The sequence below is a fragment of the Phocoena phocoena genome, chromosome 2 (assembly GCF_963924675.1).
Source record: "Phocoena phocoena chromosome 2, mPhoPho1.1, whole genome shotgun sequence".
In the NCBI taxonomy this organism is placed as follows: domain Eukaryota; kingdom Metazoa; phylum Chordata; class Mammalia; order Artiodactyla; family Phocoenidae; genus Phocoena; species Phocoena phocoena.
In genome coordinates, this window is record NC_089220.1 from 117024786 (window position 1) to 117047789 (window position 23004).

The following is a 23004-nucleotide window of genomic DNA, read 5'->3' on the forward strand; positions in this document are numbered from 1 at the left end:
GTACCAGGAGGTCCTATCTGGGAGAATCAGTCACCAACTCTGTCAGAAACCCTTCTTGTCTATTACATACAGATCTAGTCAAGATCAACTACCTGGAACTTAAGAACCGTCTATACCTTGAATAGAACATTAAAAAAACTCATTTCCAAAGAGAAAACACTATCTCGATCTTTGAGATAGCAACGCAGTAAAGAGGCCAAAGCTTTGTAAGCAGACCGGCCTGAGCTCCAGTTCTAGAGCTGGACCTGCTAAACCTTACCTTCACTGTAACCCTCTGTACCTTACCTTTCTCATCTACACAGAAACAGAAGGAAGGGAGAGTAACATCTCACTGGATTGTTGTGAGGTTTAAATGAGGTAATGGAGGGGGGAAGCACCAAACACAGCGATTGGCACTTGGCAAGCAGTCAACTGGTGCTGGTTCCCTTTGTCTGCCCAGAGTTGGGCCATGGCCTTGGGCAAGATGGGCAGCTCTCAGAACTGAAAGGCTATGAGGCCTTGGGTTCCTCCCTGCCTCCCCATCCCTCCCAGACCAGCTCTTGGAGCCCCTCCTCACCTTCCCAGCCCCAGACTGCTACTAAATTGATGAAGCTAAAAGGATTTGATCATGTCGGTATATTTATATGTAAATACAAAACTGTATCGCTGTAAGATATCGAATATGAACATTACAATTATTTTCTGAATCTGACTCAGTCCATTGACGTTAAATACAAAATGAAAAGATTGTAAAAATAAGAATATATACATTCAAAAAGCTTATTACAGTATAAAATTATCGAGGTCTGATCAGCTGCCAACCTCATCTGTGATAGGGTAAGAAGTTTTAGGGGTTCCTGGGATTTTCTTGGGAATGTGGAATGCTGGGAGTCTTGATTCCATCCCTGGCATATCAGGCTAGGTAGGCCAGGAGCAGACAGGGACAGGTTGAATGAATAGGGGGAAAACAGTGATTGCAGGGGACTGCTTCACCCAGACAGGGGTTAAGCTTTTGATTGACACAGAACCCACCCAGCTTGAGCTCCAGGGTCTGGCAGGCTAGAGGCAAGAAAGAAATGGGCATATGAATGGACAGGGCCAAGCTGCATAAGAAAAAGAACATTCTAGCAAAAGAAAAAGGGGCCCCAGCTCATTCTCTCAGGGAGGGAGTCTCATGGTATGTAGTCTCTTCTCTCTCACACCTGGGCTCCCTCTCTCTCCTTCTAAGACTTCGTACCGATTGCTTTTGGCTCTGGCTGCTCAGTGAATTCATCTCTGCCCAGATCCCAATCCCCAAGGGATAGGGAGAGGGGAGAGAGGGTCTGGAATCACAGTGGCGGTCTATTCCCAAAATCGGCAAAGTAAACGGAGGAAAAACCATTAGATAAGGGCAATCCATGCTGAATTAAACCAGTGTCACCACAAACCAGTATTCTTGGCTCCAACAGGCAGCATCCTGGAGAGAGATAAGTCATTATATAAGGATGAGGGCCTGTGGCAGGAGCATGGAGAGTGGATGTGTGTGTGTCCTCTTCCACCACTCTGCGGTCTGACAACAGGCAACATGATCCCCAACCCCAGCTCGTCCAGGATAAACAGTAGGATCCAAAAAGCGAGGAGTCCTGAACTGCAACAAGAAGCCCCAGGAACTTCTACAAAGGAGTATCTCTGTGTATATGTATTTATAGAATACGACCATATTATCACATACAGTATATATTATATACACACGTACGTATGGACTCATACACGTAAGTGCACATACACACACACACACACACAGAGAATGACAGAAAAGACTGGAATACACGCCCTAGGTATAAACGTGCTTGGCACTCAGGACGTTCTCTAGAATATGTAACTTGGTCAAGCTCTCTGGGAAGGAGGTGGATGCTCACCAAACCTCCCCATGAAATCCTAGCAAAGGGAAGGAATGGAAAGAGACCTTGAGAAGGAGAATGGCATTGGGAAAGGGGGGAGGGAGGTTCCTTCCCCACTTACCTCGGGGCCCCTGGCAAAAATCGATAGCCACAATTTGGTTTTAATAAGGCACAGTTCGATAGCAGGTGCTAGGAATTAAGAACACATTGCTGCTGGCCCTTTCTAGTGGCAATGTCACCACATCTATCTAGCCAAAGGGAAAGGCTGCCTTGCGTGCACGCGTGCGCCGGGAGACACGAGAAAGAGGTTGGTCCATGGCTTCAGTGTAACTGATGGCAACCTATAGGCTCAGCGGTGTCCAGGGTAGTTTAAGGAAGTCTGGGCAGCAGATAGGAGGCTCGTGGGACAGTTACTGACCCTCCATGGCCAGGAGGTTGTGGCTGGAGGGCACCATGCCCTCCCTCTCTGCAAACTCCAGGATTGCCTTGTAGCAGAAATAGTACTGCTCAGGGGTCTGGATGCTGAAGGCCCTCTGGGTCCTCATGCGGGACACCGTCTGGAACACATTTAGGGTGCCAAGCTCCTCCAGCTGTGCCAGGCAGATGTCCAATGAACAGAAGGTACCTGAAGGAAGGAAGGAAGTGGTCATACCTGATCTACCTCTCCTCTTTCCCTCCCTCTACCAAATTACCCAGGCAGGATTGGATGAATGAATTCAATGGCAAGGTGCCTCATGGCAGGAGGCCAGTTGGCCTTAGGCCTGAAAGGGCTCAAGGAGGAGGTCACAGGGAGTGTTGAAGGCCAGAGAAATGAGAAGGCCTCTTGTCTCTCAGGACATATATGGGGGTAACAGGAAGAGTAGGTGGGAAGGTGACAGAGGGACTTCTTTTTTTCTTTTTTTGCGGTACGTGGGCCTCTCACTGTTGTGGCCTCTCCCGTTGCGGAGCACAGGCTCCGGACGCGCAGGCTCAGCGGCCATGGCTCACGGGCCCAGCCGCTCCACGGCATGTAGGATCTTCCCGGACCGGGGCACGAACCCGTGTCCCTTGCATTGGCAGGCGGACTCTCAACCACTGCGCCACCAGGGAAGCCCCAGAGGGACTTCTTGCTTCAATCCCAGGCAGATAGAATGACAGCACTCCCACACTTGGGCCCTAATTTTTAGAATCCACAACTTCTCCACAGAGACCTATCACAAACCTATTCTTCCTTTCTCCCAAAGGGACCTCTGAACTAGAAGGCCAACAGTCCCTGCAATGTACATCTGCTTAAGGCAAAAGCTGCTAACTGGTTCCAGAATGGAGAGCACGGTCCAGGGTGGAAATCTCCCCAGGGAAGGGTATGGGAAGAAAGCAACAGCCCAGCTGAAGCTCTCTGGGACACCCAGGTGACAGTGATGAGATCAGAAGATAATCATGCTGATGGGATGTATAAAGCATCAAACCCCTAGAGGACTTGGCTTGTGAAGTATATATTCTGGCCAGTACACCTAACACTAGGGATACTAAAAGGACATTAAAGAGGAATTTTTCATGGTAATTCACCACCAATGGATCAAATACTCACATTCTGGCAACTAAGAGCTTTGTTATTCCTCCCCCACCCTTAGTGCCTCTGGATGCTCCAAGAGCTGCATCAGGTGCATTACCTGTCCTGCCAATGCCTGCACTGCAATGGACCACAATGGGTGGCTCAGGGCACTGCCCTTTGGAGCGTGCTCCCATGCTGCTGACGGCCAGCCTTTGCTGGTTCCTGACGGCTCTCAAGAAATCAATAAGGGAAGCTGCCGAGGAAGGGACACCATAATCTGGCCAGCTCAGGAACTGAAAGTGGGTCACGTGGCGTTTCTGCCGTTCCTTGGATGAAAAAAGAAGCAAAAGTTAATGAGGTCATTTCTCCTTGCCTCTGACTACCTTTGGCTTTTCCAGATTCTCAACCCTCTGGAATTGCTATCACCAAGGTTCCTATCACCCTCAACTTTCTCCACAATTGCTTCTCTACGAACGCAAAGGAAAGATTAAATGTCTGGAGAGGGCAGAATTCCTATATTATATGATCCAGATTTCTTACGTTATAAAAAGTTTCATTCCTAAGTAATGCCACTGTTGTGTTGAGACAATATGGCTATTCTGGCTCTGAGTCGAATATCCTGATCCTGTTTCCAGAAGAATGGAAGTAACTTACAAGCTCCCTGGAATCCTGCCTATTCCCTTTGGAGATTTTCTTTACAGTAAAGGTTTTCCCCCAGCTTCAAAAGAGAGAGAAAATAAAATTTACCTCTGTGTTGTGAATTTCTAGCGTTGTTTTCTTATAATGGTTCATATTCTCCACGCCTAGATTGGCCACTGTGAGGAAACCAAATCGGATCCGAGAGTCTTTTTCTAAAGGCCAGTATTGGCCACACTTTCTCCTGCCGCCCTCCTCAAAGCTGAAGACACACAGAGAAAGATAAGCCTTCCATCCTTCTTCTCCACAGCAATAACTCTGCTCTACCCATGACCTGCTGTACCCTTAGGCAGAAATGTCATCTCTTGCATTGCTTCTGTCTAATCTATCCCCTTGCTTCTTGGCAGAAAAAGGAAACCTTCATTCTAAACAAATGTAACAACAGCTAAATTTTCTGCATGTACTCATTCAGTGGACATTTATTGAGCACTAGCTACATCCATTTGGTCCCTTTCCTGATACCTCTTGGTACTACTCACATATCTGGCATAAACACTGGGTGGACAAAGAAAGACAGTCCACCTGGACAGAGAAAATATGGTGGGCCAGGTCAAACTCCCTGCCCTATATCTCAGTTACTGTTCATTCTCTTCCCCAGTGAGAGCCCTTGGCTGATAGAGGAGTGGGAAAGGCACAGTTCCTAGGATGCCAACAGGAGGTTTATGTAAAGGCCTAAAGTCCACCTCACTACTCTTCCAGTGGCTCCAAAGTACTCCAAGGTGGTACTTCTTCCACTCCAAATCAAAGGTGGCTTGTAACAGTGCCATGAGGAAGGGACCTGAGCAAACATTCTCATTAATTTTTTTCTCCTCATCTGAAATGGGTTATAATTATCATAATGATAATGATGATACTCATGAAATATTAATTCCTAAAGTTCTGGCAGATACATACACCAAAATTTCAAAAATATTCCTTTCGTCAAGAGCTTCCTGCCTGACCTATTATGTTTCACATCTCTTTTTTTCAAGTTCTCCTACAGGTGGAAATATGAACAAGAAGAAAAATCGTCAAAAGTAGCAAGGAAAGGGAGAACTAAGGGGAACTGGTAATTCAGAAGCCAGGAAGACGGCTGACCTTTGGAAGCAGGGAGCAGGCTAAAAGTAAATCGCTCCATGTTTCCCAATGCTTCCTCTGGTAGTTAAGGCCAGGACCTCAGGATAGGCTGTAACTGGCACAGGGTCACCAGAGCCATGGATTAAAGCTTTGACAAGTTAGATCTATCAATCTCCACCATACCCTGGCTCTGTTAACTCTGGGTCAGCTAAGAAAAAAGCTAAGACATCTCAAATTCTTTGCCATGCTTTCCTAATCCTCATTGTTTCTAAGAGCTAAACTCCCCTCTAGAATCACCCATGCTTGGGGACGGGGGACGGGGGGAAGTGCAATGGGTAGAAAAGGGATGAACTCACCGGGTGGTCATGACAATCACCAAGACTTTTTGCTCCCATACCATGAGCCAGAAATCACGATAGGTATTCTCCAAAGGGCCTACAATGAAAGTAGAAGACAAGGAACGTGACCCTGGGAAGCTCTTCTTTCCTTCTTAGGCTCTTCTGTTTTTTCCCAACTACTAACTCCAAAGCACATACGCTGGCTCCCTGCCTTTTTGACTATATCCCTGCTATTCAGGGTGGTCCTTGGGCAAGCAGCACCAGCATGGTACGGGAGAGTATCAGAAATGCACAATCCGCATTTTAACAAGATTCCCAGGTAACACTGTAGGTAGGCTACCGTTTGAGAAGCATTGCTACATATCCTCTTAGAGCCTCACCAACAGGGCTTCAGCTATCACATCCAGACTGAGAGTGTCAACTGTGCACATGTCTCCAGCTGCTTTCACCTCACCTAAGCCTTATAATCACCAGTTGCCTACTAAACCATTCCCCTTCCATGTCGCCTCATCCATCTCCTCAGACCCCGCATGTTTGCAATTCAGTCTCCTCCTTCAAAATTAGCTTTCTCTCTCTACTTTCTCAACTCTGTTAACAGTACTGGCATTCTTAAATGACTCAGTCTCAAAAAGTTGGAGTCAACTCTGACTTACCCATTTCTTTCATCTCCCAGAAACAGACACCAAGTCCTAGATTTTTTTTGCCTTTGGAATGTTTTTGGTTTTTACCCTTCTGCCCCTATCCTGGTCTTCCTGCCGAAATTCACTGCCACAAAGACCATATCATCTTTTGTCTGAGTTCCTGTAGTACCATCTTGGTTTACTTTTCTGAATAGGAATTTTTCTTCCAGTCTATTCTGGATACCCTTGCCAGTTTAATCTTTCTAAAAAATTGCTTCATCACAATATAGACACACAAGCGCACTTCTGCCTCTATTCCTTTGTTCATATTCTCTCACCTCCATTGCCATTGGACTTTCTACCCATTTTCTGTTTTTTTTTTCTTCCGGTTTTATTGAGCTATAATTGGCAAACATCACTGTATAAGTTTAAGGTATAGAGAGCATAATGATTTGACTTATTTATGTCATGAAATGATTACCACAATAAGTTTAGTGAACATCCATCATCTTATATAAATACAAAATTTAAAAGAAAAAAAAAAACTTTTTTCCTTGTGATGAGAACTCTTAGGTTCTACTTTCTTAACAGCTTTCATGTATAACACACAGCAGTGTTAATCATATTTATCACACTGCACATTACATCCCTAGTACTTATTCAGCTTATATCAATAAATTTGTACCTTCTGACTGCCTTCATCCAATTTCCCCCTCTCCCCAACCCCTGGTAACCATAAATATGATCTCTTTTTCTATGAGTTTGTTTTCGAAGTATAATTGGCCTACAACACTATGTTAGTTCCTGGTGTACAACATACAGGGATTTGTATGTTTTTTGATGTTTCTATACACTGCAAAATGATCAACACTCTACCCATTTTCAAGTGCTGCCTCTTCCTTAAAGCTTTCTCTTAACACCACATTCCTTTTTTTAAAAAATTTATTTATTTATTTATTTGTGGCTGAGTTGGGTCTTCATTGCTGCACGTGGGGGCTACTCTTCCTTGCGGTGCGTGGGCTTCTCATTGCGGTGGCTTCTCTTGTTGCAGGGCACGGGCTCTAGGCGCGCGGGCTTCAGTAGTTGTGGCGCATGGGCTCAGTAGCTGTGGCTCACGGGCTTAGCTGCTCCGTGGCATGTGGGATCTTCCCGGACCAGGGCTCAAACCCGTGTCCCCTGCATTGGCAGGAGGATTCTTAACCACTGTGCCACCAGGGAAGCCCCAACACCACATTCCTTGTAGGGCTTCCTCTCATCTCAGCTCTTGATGGCACATCTGGATCAAAACATCTTAACCATTTAATGTATATGGTCTTACATCAGTCATTTTACTTTGTGAGAAGTAATCATATCTCAGGCAAACATGGTGCTGAGGGCAAGGGCTATGCTATGTCATCAACTACTGCTTTTAGAGTTAGAATCTGTACAGGGCTGGGCACTCAGCAGGAACGCTGAAGATGCCTGTGAGCCAGTAACTCCCTTTCAATCAAGTGAGTAACAACCGAGGATAATTCCTTGTACTTCCCCAGTGCTTTTTTCTCCTTTGCTTTCAGGGAAGCAGGGCACTACCAAGGGCTGATTTTGTCGTGGAAATCTGCTAATTGCACTACCATTTTTGCTGAAGTCTCTTAGGAAGCACTAACATTTTATGATACTAGAATTCCCTCTTTGCAGAAGTGGACACTGCCAGGGGCATGTGAAGTCTTGGAAACAAGCTAAATGTCTAACAAGAGAGGATGTTAAATTATGGCATACCCCCAAATTTAAGCAGTCCATAAAGGTGATATTATATGATTTGTATTTTTGCTATGGAAAGGTATCCACAAGACAACCATCAACAGAAAAAAGAGATAATGTACAGAAAAGCCCATTTTGTTAGATAGTTTATATGTCCATATCTATTTGTATGCACAGAATGAGGTTTAGAAGGAGATGCTGCAAAATGTTAACATTTTCTCTGGGTCTCTGGGTTATGAGTGATTTTCATCTTCATTTTCTACAATGGACATGGCATTACCATAGCATGCATGTCAAGAAGATAATAAAAACACCCTTTCCCCACCTCTGACTCTTAGCCGTGTTCACATCGCACTATACTGCATCACAGCAGCTCTCATATACTTTATTTTCCACATTCAAACCACTGGCAAAATTGGTGTTGCCAATCAGAGCACCTGATAATACCACTTAGACTCAAGGCTAGACGGAGAAGGGTCATAATTTCCTCAAAGGCATAAAAGAGAGATTTAGAAGGGAAAGTTACACTTCCCAGGTTAGACTCTTTAACAGCAGACTTCTGCGAAGAAATAAAGTCAGCAGTTTATGCTGACATGGATGAAACAATCCACTAACCTGGCTTGCAAGGACTTTTGAATCAAACAGACATGTGCCCAATCCTGTCTGTGTCACTTACTAGCTGTGTGACCCAAGGTCACCTAATCTCTTTGGGCTTGTTTGTTCGTGGATTAATAAACCTTCCTTGCAGAGTGTCTATAATAATTAGATGGTGATTATATATCTAATATATAATAGATACTTTCAATAAATGACAGATATTATTAGAAATATTATGAATAAAAATCAGAATACTGAACACAGCCAAGAAGGTTAACCAGACAAACCAAACCAGCCTTCTCAACATCACAGGATCCCATTTTCCAGTCCTAACAGAGTGCTGATGCCTTCTGAAGATGATCAGTGTTTAACTCAAGAAATCCTCTTTCTCATACTCCTGGATGAGCTTCTTCTCCTGCACAGGGCCTTCAGAGCCAGCCTAAAGGATTCAATCCCTGGATTCTGCAGAACTAGCAACTCTAAGAAGTGCCCTTGCCTTCTAAACCTGGAGAGAGGAGCATTCTGAGACCCTTAGAGTCAGTCCTTACCCTCCATAAGCCCATCCATGCCACGGTCATCCTCCTCAACAAAGTCCTACTCTCAGGCAGATCACATCCTAATCTATACCTGCCCAAAATCTTTCCTGATAGTTCTCCTATTTGTTCCTAGGGTCTTGAAAGGACTTGTTGGAGAGAGTAGTCCCTCCTAAGGGACAAACAATAAATCTGTGACCATCAGACCAATTACAACATACCAAGAATCCAAAGGTCCTTTTCCCTTTTCTTCTCCCTCAACTTCTATTTTGAAAAATCTGAAACCTACAAAAAGTTGAGGGGCTTCCCTGGTGGCACAGTGGTTAAGAATCTGCCTGCCAATGCAAGGGACACGGGTTCGATCCCTGGTCTGGGAAGATCCCACATGCCTTGGAGCAACTAAGCCTGTGCGCCACAACTACTGAGCCTGCGCTCTAGAGCCCACGAGCCACAACTACTGAGCCCACGTGCCCCAACTACTGAAGCTTGCGTGCCTAGAGCCCATGCTCCACAACAAGAGAAGCCACCACCATGAGAAGCCTGCACACCACCACGAAGAGTAGCCCTCGCTCGCCACAACTAGAGAAAGCCCGTGCGCAGCAACGAAGACCCAACACAGCCAAAAATAAAAAAAAAAAAAAAAAAAAAAAAAAAAGTTGAAAGAACGGTACAATGTACTCATACATTCTTTAGCTCAAAAGCTATCGTTTTTGGCTATCGTTTTGCAAAGGCTGCTTCTCTATATATACACAACACATATTTTCTCTTTTACTGAACTATTTAAGTTTCAGACATTATGACATTTCACTCCTAAATACTTGAACACGTATTTAGAACAAGAACATTCTCCTGTAGAACAGTACCATTATCACAATGCAGCAATTAAACATTAATACAATAATATTATCTAATACACAGTCTCCAACTATCCCAATAGTTTGCCCTTAACAAATTTTTTTCCAAATTGAGTTTGCAAGTATGGATGACACACTGCCTTTGGTTATCAATGTCTCTTTAGTCTCCTTTAATCCAGAACAGTTCCCTGTCTTTTTTTCTCCCCCATGGCATTAACTTTGAAAAGTCTAACCCAGGTCTCTAGTATGTTCCACAATCTGGATTTGTCAGGTTTGTCTCTCATTATTAGATTCAGACTTAAAAACTGGCAACAGGACTTCCCTGGTGGCACAGTGGTTAAGAATCCGCCTGCTAATGCAGGGGACACGGGTTCAAGCCCTGGTCTGGGAAGATCCCACATGCTGCGGAGCAACTAAGCCCGGGCGCCACAGCTACGGAGCCTGCGCTCTATAGCCCACGAGCCACAGCTACTGAGCCCACATGCCACAACTAAAGCCCGCGCGTGTAGAGCCTGTGCTCCACAACGAAGAGTATCCCCCACTAGCTGCAACTAGAGAAAGCCTGCATGCAGCAACAAAGACCCAACGCAGCCAAAATTTTAAAAAATAAATAAATTTATTTAAAAAACCCCAAAAAACTGGCAACATACAACACAGGTTATGTTGTGTAGTTCTCACTATACCACAACAGGAGGCATATAATATGTATTTGTCCATTATTGGTGATGTTAAGTGTGATCACTTGGTTAAGGAGGTATCCGCCAGATCTCTTGCTGGCCATATTCCACAATGGTCAAAGGGCCTTAATTCCATATGATGGCCTGTCATGTCCTCCTATGTTGTGATTTCTCACCACCCTCTTTGAAGAAAACCTGGTATTCTCCTTGAGATGGCAAAAAACAGGTCAGGAGTAGTACTAGGGCCCACAAGAATATTAACAGAGGCTCCATCTGAAATCCTCCTAGAGCGCCCAATACTTCACTGTCAGACCTAGCAAAGACTATCCATGTCAGAGACTGCTGGCGTGCTCTGTGATGGTACAGGGACCAGCAAAAGCCTCTTAAGCCAGCAACACCCATTCATAGACTGAACTCAATCTCTGGGAAGTTCCATTGCCATTCCTTTACGTCCTACTTGACATAAAGAGCATCTCACTGCCCAGTGAACTCTGATGTCCCATTCCCTTGGGCTGGCAACACTAAGACACAGTCCAAAAACTTGTAGTAATGTTGTGTGTTCAAATCTCTAGTTTATCTCTATGCAGTGAGTTTCCAGGCACATCTGGTACAGAAACTCTACACCTCTCATCTGCCTTCCTCAATAACCCTCAATCTTTATGAAAGGCCAGGATCTAGTGGCTGCAACGTCACCTCAAGCTACCATTTCCTTTAAAAATTATGCTATCATCTGATGCCAACAATCACAGGTAGATGACACAAAACCAATTTGTGAGGGGCAGACTACTTACCTTGTGTCCCAATGTAAGCATTCTTCTGTTTGTAGCCATCCATGAAACTGGCATTGATGTAATCTGTCTAATGATAAAAAGGAAATATCGTTGCAGCTGTGTGGGATATACCATTTGGGTAGGAAAATGATGTACTAAGTAAATAAAACTCAAGGTATGAATTTTCTCTTTTTGTCACGCAGAAAGTGAGGAGTGAAAGGACCAATTCAAAACCTCACTTCCACAAATGTTACTGGGACAAGTGGATATCCACATGCAGAAAAAATGAAGCTTACCCCTTCCTCACATCATATACAAAAACTAACTCCAGGAAATTCCCTGGCGGTCCAGTGGTTAGGACTCAGTGCCTTCACTGCTATGGTCTGTGTTCACTCCCTGGTCATGGAACTAAGATTCTGCAAGCTGCACAGCGAGGCCAAAAAAAGCCCCCAAAAAACAAAAACAAACAAACAAAAAACCTAACTCCAAATGGATCATAGACCTAATGTAAGAGCTAAAACTATAAAACTCTTAGAAGAAAACATAGGATTAAATATGTGTGACCTTGGCTTAGGCAAAGCCTCCTTAGATATGACACCAAAAGCACAAGCAACAAAAGAAAAAACAGATAAATTGAACTACATTAAAACTGAAAACTTTTGTGCTTCAAAGGACACCATCAAGAAAGTGAAAAAACAGGGGATTTCCCAGGTGGTCCAGTGGCTGAGACTCTGCGCTCCCAATGCAGGGAGCCTGGGTTCAATCCCTGGTCAGGGAACTAGATCCCATATGCATGCAGCAACTAAAGATCCCACATGTCACAACTAAGACCCAGTGCGGCCAAAATAAATAAATAATTTTTTAAAAAAGAAAGAAAGTGAAATAACCACCCACAGAATGCACACATTTGATAAGGGATTTGTATCTAGACTATATAAAGAACTCCCACAAATAAATAGTAAAAAGACAACTCAGTTTTAAAATGGGCAAAGAATCAGAATAGCCATTTTTCCAAGATGATATATAAATGGCCAATGAGCAACGTGAAAAGTTGCTCAACATCATTAGTCATCAGAGAAATGCAAATCAAAACCACACTGAGATACCACTTCACACTCACTAGAATGGCTACAGGTAAAATATAATAACAAATATTGGCAAAGATGTAGAGAAACTGGAACCCTCATACACTGCTAGTGGTAATGTAAAATGGTGTAGTCACTTTGGAAAACCGTCTGGCACTTCCTCAAAAGGTTAAACACAGAGCTACCATATGACCCAGCAATTCCACTCCCAAGGGAAATGAAGACACAGATGTAAACAAAAAAACCTCATAAACAAATATTCACAGCAGCATCATTCATAATAGCCAAAAAATGGAAACAACTCAATTGTTTATCAACTAATGAATGGGTAAATAAAATGTGGCATATATCCATACAATGGAATATTATTTAGCAATAAAAAGGAGTGAAATACTGATACATGCTACAACATGTATGAACCTTGAAAACACGCTGAGAGAAACCAGACACAAAGGGCCATATATTGTATGATTCTATCTATGTGAAATGTCCACAACAGGCAAAAAGAGTGGACAAAAAGTAGGTGGGTTTGGGGGAAATGGGGAGTGACTACCAAGGCGAGTTTCTTCTTTAGGTGATAAAATATTCTAAAGTTGATTGTGGTGATAATTGCATGACTCTGAGAATATATTAAAAACCAATGACTTGTACACTTTTAATGAGTGAACTATTTGGTATGTGGATTATATCTCAGTAAAGCTGTTATTTACAAAAAAGGAGTTCATTAGGACTTGTAGCACTACAGCTCAGAACCAAAACCAAAAGGCAGGCAAGCCAAGCAACCTAAGCGGGAACACCTGTCCATGCTGTGACACACAAAAGGCAAAGTGTGACTGGAGAAGGAAGAAAGCTATACCTCAAAGCTAGGACCATCAACAGTATGGGCCAAACGGGCTCCATTACTGCCTAAATTAACACAAAGCAAAAAGCCACACACATTCAGAAGAGTCTCAATGAATAGCTCCTGACTCACTCTCTTCTGCGGGCCTTTTCCCACCTCCCAATGTCCTCGGTCTTATTTACATCATTAGCCATCAGGGAAATTAAATAGGATATGGAGGGTTACAGGAGGACAAAAGTAAAAAAGTTTCAACAGCAAACTAGGGAAAATCCATACTCCACTCCACTCTAGAGAGATGGGAATGACTCCCCATCAACCCTTTCTCCACTGGGTTCCAACACTTGGAGGACAGTCTGAACTGTCAGTACCACACAGCCACCCTAAGAAAACATCTCCAGGGAGTTCCCTGGCGGTCCAGTGGTTAGGACTTGGTGCTTTCACTGCCGTAGGCCGGGTTCAATCCCTGGTCGGGGAACTAAGATCCTGCAAGCTACACGGCTCGGCCAAAAAAAAAAAAAAAAAAAAAAAAAAAAACATCTCCATCTCATGGTCAAACCCATGCTATTTGGATATATGTCCATTAGATAGTCAGTCTACCAACTTATCCTCCCACTAATTATTTATTCAAGAGTTTCCTGCTCTGTTCTTCTCCCACAGCAACTGGTATTGACCTCATACTACTAGTGTTCTACCCTGACTTGGACACCTTCACTGAGCTAATGGATCATCTGCAGCAGACCCAGAAAGCTAAAAGTCTCACTCACCCCAACCAGGCTTCTCAATCCAGGGCCCACCCATAGTCAGCCAAAGCCCATCCTCTGTTCAGCCTGGCACATTCAAATGGTATACACTGCAGGACCCAGGTGAGAAGGCATAGAAAAGTACAAAGGATTTACCTGGTACATGCCAATCAACATATTATATAAGTAATATATGAGCTGTTACTCTTGGAGCTACCTTCATGCTTTGAAAAGAAATGCCACCTATTTAAAGGAGACATCTCTTTATAACTAAGGATACCAGCTCTTAGCATCCTTGTCTCTGAGAGCACTGGGAATTAACATCAGCAATTTCAGAAGAATCATTACATATTAAAAACTGAAAATGACCTCAGAGATAAAGTATAGACTTAGGGGCAAACTGAAATAGTAGGAAGAAACACAGCATGAACATTATGTTATAGGCCAGGTTCAACTGAAACTGGACTAACGGCTTTGTAATTCCAGGTGAAATCTGTTGAATAATTCACTAATAAACCTGAATCCTCCACTTATTGTGGAAATAAAGGCTATACCAATATTTGTAGTAATGAGACGGACTATAACTCAAGCAACGAACTTCAGATTAATTACAGAATGACTAGAATAGTCTCCTGGTACATTGGGATTCACTCATTCATTCACAAATAATTTACTGAATGTCTCATACATGCCAGGCACTGTCCTAGGTCTTGAAGACAGAGTAGTCAACAAGACAGACATTCAGATTATCTCTGACTCCAGAGCCCCAACTCAACTAAGATGATCTTAATAATACTGGTGAATTTGCCTTCAGTCAGCCAGACTCTTAGCTAATGCCACTGCAGGTAAACCCTCTCTAAGGATCCTAGACAGGATTATGAATTCAGTTTATGTGCTTGAAACACTAGGGTCAAAAGAGATTAAAACCATGATCCCAGGGTACTAACTCATGTACCATACATACCCAAATATAAGGCAATGATGTTCCTAAGAATTATCCTCCAGAAAAAAGGGGGGATATAACAAGTCCCTATACTGTGTCATGTTAAGGGGCACTATTTAAACTCCTTTTAAATAGTGAACAGCAACCTCAATCAATGCTGTTTTTTGATGTGTACAGAGGTCACCAGACAGAACTGTTGTATCGGAAGGAAAAAGAAGAAATGTAACACCTATTTAATTGTTGACCTCAAAATTCTTAAGTGTTGGATGCTGCTGTAAACAAGTTATAATAAAGAGGACTTTAAAAAGGAATAAGTAAATGATAATGCTACAGAGGATGCATGAGATACAGGATGAATGAAAAGAAAAAAATGTGCTAATGTTATGCTAATAGACTTTTCTAACGTAGAATAAACTTTCCAGTGACAATACCAGGCACTTAAAAAAGGAAATAAAAATGATGTGTTCTGGAAAACTGTTCGATTGACTCAAAAAGTAGCTCAAATGAAGACAAAGAAACTGATATTAAAGGTGTATGTGAAAAGTTTGAATAACTTTTCACTAAATATCTCTACTAAGTACATGGGATTTTTAATATGCACAGATATGATCAAATTAATACATTAAATAATAGAGGCACCTGACCAATTTATCTCTATCCCTATATATTTATGTATACACTAGTTGTCCAAAATTTTTGTCAGATCTTCTAGATGGAAAAATCAGAGGTCACTTTTTTTTTTAAGAGTTGGATTTCTTTCTTTCTTTCTTTCTTTTTTAATATTTATTTATTTGGTTGCCCTGGGTCTTAGTTGCGGCATGCAGGATCTAGTTCCCCGACCAGGGATCAAACCCAGGCCCCCTGCATTGGGAGCGTGGAGTCTTAATCACTGGACCACCAGGGAAGTCCTAGAGGTCACTTATAACGAGAGTCACCTGGTATTGACGCATATACACTCACCAGTATGGTGGATGACATGACTATGACTTTATTAGGAGTAAAAGGCGAAATAATTGAACATTTATCAAGCACCTACAGTAATATACCAAACTTTGTGCTATCAGCATGTACATAAAATATTTCATTTAATTTCTACTTAGTACTGTGAGATGGGCACATAGGGACTTGTGTATGTTAATAACTAGTATGTAGTCTAAAACTAAAACCTTGAGGCTGCTCTGGTGGCACGGTGGTTAAGAATCCGCCTGCCAATGCAGGGGACATGGGTTCCAGCCCTGGTCCAGGAAGATCCCACATGCCGCAGAGCAACTAAGCCCGCGAGCCACAACTACTGAGCCCTCATGCCACAACTACTGAAGCCCGCGCACCTAGAGCCCCTGCTCTGCAAGAAGATAAGCCACCGCAATGAGAAGCCCAGACACCGCAACAGAGCAGCCCCTGCTCGCCGCAACTAGAGAAAGCCCATGCGCGACAACGAAGACCTAACGTAGCCAAAAATAAATTAATTAATTAAAAAAAAATATATATATATATATATATAGTTTAAAAAAATAAAACTCAAACCTTCTCTCTCTGGCTTAGAGTCCATGTTCTTTCTACTACAGTATTAGTAAGCTTCACTTTGGAAGAGGCTTAAATTTCCCTCAGTGCTCCTAAAAGGATGGCATTTATCTTTCTACCTGAGCGTGGCCGCTTCGTTTTGTCAGCTTCACTCTAGTTTGGTCCAGGCAGGGTACATCCCCATAGCGGTTCTTCTCTAGGTTTCCTGGAGACCTGAAGGAAATGAAACAAACTAAAATAAAGAAAAAAAAAAAACAGCTACAAGAGTTGAAAATGGATGACAATGCAAGTGGAACTGAGCGCAAGTCAGGAGATTGTTGTCATTCATTACTTTTTTTTTTTTGGTACTATTTGGTTTCGAAAAAATCATTTGCATACATATTGATTAAAAGCAAAAAAAAAAACTTATAACGACCACACATATAAAGTAATACCCTATATTGTTCATAGGTATGAATGTATATGTAACAGTATAAACAAAATGATCTGGTAGGAAACATACCACATTCATACTAGTAACTGCTTCTGGGGAATGAGGAGAACTGATGGTGAGGATTAGAAGGATTTCAACTTTACAATTAATTCTTTTATACAATAAAAGAGATGAAGCAAATCCAACAAAATGCTAAAAACTGTCAGTACTAATGCGGTGATAGGAAATAGTTGTTTGTCACATTATGCTCTGTTCTTTCTCATATTTAAAAAAAAAAATTCCCAGATTTCCCTGGTGGCACCAGGGTTAGGAATCCACCTGCCGGGCTTTCCTGGTGCCGCAGTGGTTGAGAGTCCACCTGCCAATGCAGGGGACACGAGTTCGTGCCCTGGTCTGGGAAGATCCCACATGCCGCGGAGCGGCTGGGCCCGTGAGCCATGGCCGCTGAGCTTGCACGTCCGGAGCCTGTGCTCCGCAACGGGAGAGGCCACAACAGTGAGAGGCCGGCGTACCGTAAAAAAAAAAAAAAGAATCCACCTGCCAATGCAGGGGACACGGGTTCGAGCTCTGGTCCAGGAAGATCCCACATACCACGGAGCAACTAAGCCTGCGCACCACAACTACTGAGCCTGCACTCTAGAGCCCACAAGCCACAACAACTGAGCCCGCATGCCACAACTACTGAAGCCCACACACCCAGAGCCCATGCTCTACAACAAGAGAAGCCACCACAATGAGAAGCCTGCGCTCCACAACGAAGAATAGCCCCCCGCTCGCCACAACTAGAGAAAGCCTGCGTGCCGCAATGAAGACCCAACGCGGCCAAAAATAAATAAATAAATTTATTAAACACAGTTTGAGTACTCTGTGGATTAAAAAAAAAAAAAAATCCTTCTTCCCACACAAATAAGCCCAGCTGATATTTTACAAAGTTCCAAGAACAATTCAATAAAAGGAATACTCTTCGACCAACAGTGCTGGAGTAATTAGATACCTATAGGGAAAAAAATCTGAACATCAACCTAAACCTTACACCTTACACAAAAGTTCATTCAAAATGGATCACAGACTTAAATTAAATGTAAAACATAAACCTATAAAAATTTTAGGAAAAAAAACGTAGAAAAATCTTTGGATTCTAGGGCTAGGCAATGTGTTCTTAGACTTGACACCAAGAGCATGATCCGTACACGGAATAACTGTTAAAGGAACTTCATCAAAATAAACTTCTGCTTCACAAGAGACCCAGAAAAGGATGAGAAAAAAGCTACAGACTGGAAGAAAATATTCACAAACCATGTATCCAACAAAGAACCAGTACCTAGAATATAAAGAACTCTCAAATCCCAACAGTTTAAAAAAAAATCCAAATAGAAAATGGGCATAAGACATTTTAAAAAGAGAATATACAGACGGCAAAGAAGCACATGAAAAGATGCTCAATATCATTAGATAGTAGGAAAATGTAAATTAAAACCACAATTTTAATTTAGGGATCTCATCACACACTTATCAGAACAGCTAAAATAAAAAATAGTGACAACACTGAACGCTGGTAAGGATGCAAAGAAAATGGATCATTCATATATCGCTGGGAGGAATGCAGAAGGGTACAGCCACTCTGGAAAAGAGCTGGGCAGTTTTTCATAAAACTAAACACATAGTTACCATATGACCTATCAATCCCACTCTTGGACATTTATCCCAGAGAAATAGAAACCTATTTTCACACAAAACCTCGACACAAATGTTCAGAGCAGCTTTAATTGTAATAGAAACTGGAAACAACCCAGATGTCCTTCAACAGGTAAATGGTTAATTGGTTAACAGTTTGTACTGTGGTTCATCCATACCATGGAATATTACTCAGCAATAAAAAGGAACAAACTTGATACAAATAACAACTTGGGTGAATCTCCCGAGAATTCTACTGAGCAAAAAAAGGCAATCCCAAAAGTTTACACATAGCATGATTCCATTTATATAATAACATTCTTAAAATGATAAAATTATAGTAATGGAGAATTGATTAGTGGTTGCAGGGGTTGGGGATGGGGAGGGGTGGAATGGAGGTATGTGGTTATGGAATTCTGTATCTTGACTGCAGTTATGTATACACAAACTTACCTGTGTGATAAAAATTGTAAAGAACTAAATACATACACACACTGAAACTGGGGAAATCTGAATAAGATTGGTGGATTGTATCAATATCCTGGTTGTGATACTATATTAAACTTCTGGGAGATGTTACCATGGGATAGCTGTGGAAAGGGTACACATGATCTCTATTATTTCTTACAAATGCATGTGAATCTACAATCATCTCATAATAAAGTTATAATTTAAAGTTAAAATTTTTTAAATCCTTTGAAAGGATGGTATAGGGGAGGAAAAAAAAGGGAAAGAAAGTCTCTGGGTCCACGGGCATCCTGGACAGCAGTGAATATTCTATCTACTTCTTAATCTAGAATTCCATGGGAAACAGTTTGTTCTGTGTAAGTAGTTCTACTGGAACTTGGTGTAAGACAGAGGCCTGAAGATGTTGAGGATTCTGGTTTCTAGTTCCTGAAGTGGGACGTTTTCATTGATTCAGTAAATAAAGAGGCAAGATTGGGAAGTCCTTCCATAGGACTAGGACATATTCTCTGATTATAACACGACAGCTGGCTTGGGTGATGCAAGGAGCACAATCCAAACCCACTTTTTTAATGTGGGGAAGGGGAACCATTGTAGAAATGACACCTCAAGGACCCCTCAGTAGAAGCACCCAGAGCAGGGTCAGAAATACCCAGGACAAGTGTGCATCCTCTGCACTGGCTGGGAAAAAGACTGGATACATACAGGGGTCTTGAGCCGGTAGGGATGAAACAGAGCTGTGTGGGAGAGAATACTCTCCCCACATGATATATACTCTGCTTTCTCTCTCTCTTTTTTATTTCTTATTTTCCTTTGCATTCTTGTTCTGCTTATTGATTTTTTCTCAATTGCTTCTTCTCTCTTACTTCCCTTATCTGTTTCCTAACTCATTATTTTCCCTCTTTTTTTTTTCCTTTTCCCTCTTTCCTCACTCCCTGCCTACCTTCTTTACAGCACACTGACTAAGCTGGACAGGAATTACAAGAGGAAAGAGGTACTCACAGAATCACGGATTCCTAAAACATTTAAGCTACAAAAGAGTAAGTAGATATCAGTGAGTCTAATATCAAATACTACACACAGGAAAACTGAGGTGCAAAGAAGAGAAATAACTTGGGTAAGTTACAGAGAGTATTTCTGGCTAAGCTGGAACTTGAGCCTGGGACCCACTGGGGAGAGCTTCCTTAATTTTCTTTTTTTTTTTTTTGATGTGGACCATTTTTACAGTCTTTATTGAATTTGGTACAATATTGCTTCTGTTTTACGTTTGGATTTTTGGCTGCGAGGCATATAGGATCTTAGCTCCCTGACCAGGGAATGAACCTGCACCCCCTGCATTGGAAGGCAAGTCCTAACCACTGGACCGCCAGGGAAGTCCCTGAGCTTCCTTAATTTTCAACAAACAGTCTCAAAACTTGGAGAAAAAGAAGCTTTTGCAACAGCCAATGAAAACATGGTAAGATAAATGACAGCAGCAGTAAGAGAAATGATCCATGCTCTATTGCCAACAATAGTTATCAAGTGGTTATAAACCAGTTACAGAATTCAGGTAGAAGGAAAATCCCACAAGGCTGAATTCCTAAGAGGCAACTCTCTTCTCTTACTGACTGTGGATTATCTTAAATGGACCAGTACCCCTCCTCAGAAAGTAATGTAATACTATAAACGCTGTAGGGAGAAACTGCCCAAATGAAAGGACCAGAGATCAAATCGACAGCCTACATTTTGAGCCTACATTTTTGTTTTTTTCCTAAAAACACTTGCATATCAGGGAAATATCAAAAAATGTATCCATTAGTACACAGTTCCTCCACTGGGACCATAGACCTTCAGAAATTTCACAGCATACACTGTTGGAAACAAGCACCAAGAGGTGCCTCTTTCTGGATGAGAGAAACTATCATCTAAATGAGAGTGAGGCTCTTAACACAAGGAAAAGCCTCTGTTAAGGAAGTGAGGTGTGGAAGGAGGGGTAGGGGTACCAATGTGTGCCACAGCATCCTGGAAAGTGATCGCTGGCCCAAACCTTTCCTACTTACATGGAACAGTGGAAAGTGCCAACAGGGTTCTCACGACGGATGTCTTCATACTCCTCATATATCCCCCGCTTTTGCCTGGTGCTAACATAGTCCATCAACTCTTGGATGGTCATGGCATGGGGACCTGGGACATGCACTGAGTCCCAGTCTAAGGTCGGAGGGAGGGAGAACAGGATGATCTCATCGAAGGGATCTGGGTGGCCGTTCATCTGGGATAGAAACTGGAAATTCCAAGTGGCGAGGTCAATTTTAACGTACCCACCCAGGTTTTCTGGAAGGCACTCCTTGGGCAGGTGCTGGGTGACTTCAGATGTCTTTAATATCTGAATCTGGAAAGCCAGAAAGAACCACGTGAGTATGTGGGGAGGGAGGGGAACAAACAGATAAAGAACAAAAGTGCTTTGGAGAATGATATGAGATTTGCTTGAAATACCTGGTAAACTTAGAAAAGGAGTAGACTGAATTTCATCTGCTTGGGAATGAAGTCCTACGAATTTCCCAGAAAAGGTTTGACTTCCCACAACGTATAGCAAATTCATTCCTGGAATTAGGGGCCCTGTTATAAACCTTATATAAACGTAGGTATAGTGAACCAAGGCTTTATACTATTTACAAGGCTTTCCAGTACCATCTCATGTGGGTATTCGCCTTTTTGACTACTAAGAATGCATGGGAAGTGGTTATTTTTGTCAACCCCATACTAAGGCAATCAATTCTAAGCCTGTTGGCTTGTGTTTTACTCACAGCTTGGTATGGACATCCTCAAAGATCGGTTTCTGTGAAAGCAAGACAAGACCAGCCTCCCAGAGGCTGGGTAGCCCAGGAAAAATGCTAGAGAAGTAATTGTAATACTTAATTCCTCTCTCTGCTTGGACACAGCCATACTGGACCAAATTAGCCTAGCTGGTTCTTTTTGGAATCTGTGTGGAATGGGAATGTTTGCCTTGCTTGCTGTTGCCTCTTCCTGGAATGCCCTCTTTTCCTCTTTGGCCTCTTCAAGGACGAGCTTATAGCTCAAGCTCTTCTGTGAAGCCCTCCCTGACAGTCTGAGATAACATTCTCCTCTATGTTTCTCAAAGCCACAGTTCTCTGAACATGTCTGTGTCCCCTTTCAGGACCATAAGCTCCTCAGGAATAAGGGCTATCTTACTCAACTTTTAATTCCCAGGGCCCAGAGCCTGGACTGTAAAGGTGCTCAATATATTCTGAGTTCATACATGCATGTATATACTTGCATATAATTCAAGTGTCAAGAACTTGCCTAAGGAGTCCTCTCAAAGAGTTATCTTAGGAAAGACATCTCCTACTCTGGGGTCACTAGGCCACTAAGTAGCGTCCGCAGAATCAAACATCTTTAGTTTCCCCTCTCCAACCCAAGTCGCCTCAGCTACAAAGATCTGTATTGTTATTATTCATATAATCTCATACTAAAAAAAAAACCCTCTGATAATATTTTACAACATTATTATCTTATTCTATTATACCAATGTTTCATATACCCTTTCTTTCAAGGGTGAGAAATGAATGAGTAAATGACTGAAACCACAATCTTTCCATCCTGGAATGTTCAGTGGATGATAATAGAATCAAGATAATTTTAGACAACGCTTTTGAAGTTGGGAAGCAACAAGCTGTTTTAAGAGAAAATGCCAGGAATAAAGTAAAAGAGAGATTGAGAGTCTCCTCCACCACCGTGGTGGTCAAGGGAACTGAATATTTCCAGTTGAACAAATTCAAACACCAGTTCAACTGATGTAATTATATTAGAAGTTGTTAAATATTAAAAGCCTGTAGAGCCACAGGACTAAATTTTGGAAGTAGTAGCTATCTCTAAGTCACTCACGGGACACATTCCTTCGATACTATCCGCATGCAAGGTGCTACATACAGGGGAAGTGCCCAAACTATGACCAGGTCCTAACTCCAAGGAACTTGTACAGTAAGAAAGGCAGCCTGTGCTGGGCTGAGTAAAGAATAAAGCAGAGAATATAAGTG

The 23004-nt window shown here is 42.4% G+C and overlaps 1 protein-coding gene across 1 annotated transcript in view; it reads right to left on the bottom strand.

Annotated features, from left to right (window-relative positions):
- Nucleotides 1-2004: 2004 nt before the first annotated feature.
- PTPN9 (protein tyrosine phosphatase non-receptor type 9) overlaps nucleotides 2005-23004 on the bottom strand; it is a 79028-nt gene continuing 58028 nt past the window's right edge. Inside the window, exons 7-13 of the mRNA XM_065871845.1 lie at nucleotides 21010-21338; nucleotides 16518-16611; nucleotides 11290-11356; nucleotides 5499-5577; nucleotides 4138-4288; nucleotides 3509-3716; nucleotides 2005-2484 (exon numbers count right to left, since the gene is read on the bottom strand). Of these exons, the coding sequence (XP_065727917.1) occupies nucleotides 2270-2484; nucleotides 3509-3716; nucleotides 4138-4288; nucleotides 5499-5577; nucleotides 11290-11356; nucleotides 16518-16611; nucleotides 21010-21338 (1143 nt within the window). The 3' untranslated portion in view covers nucleotides 2005-2269. The remainder of the gene's footprint in view (nucleotides 2485-3508; nucleotides 3717-4137; nucleotides 4289-5498; nucleotides 5578-11289; nucleotides 11357-16517; nucleotides 16612-21009; nucleotides 21339-23004) is intronic.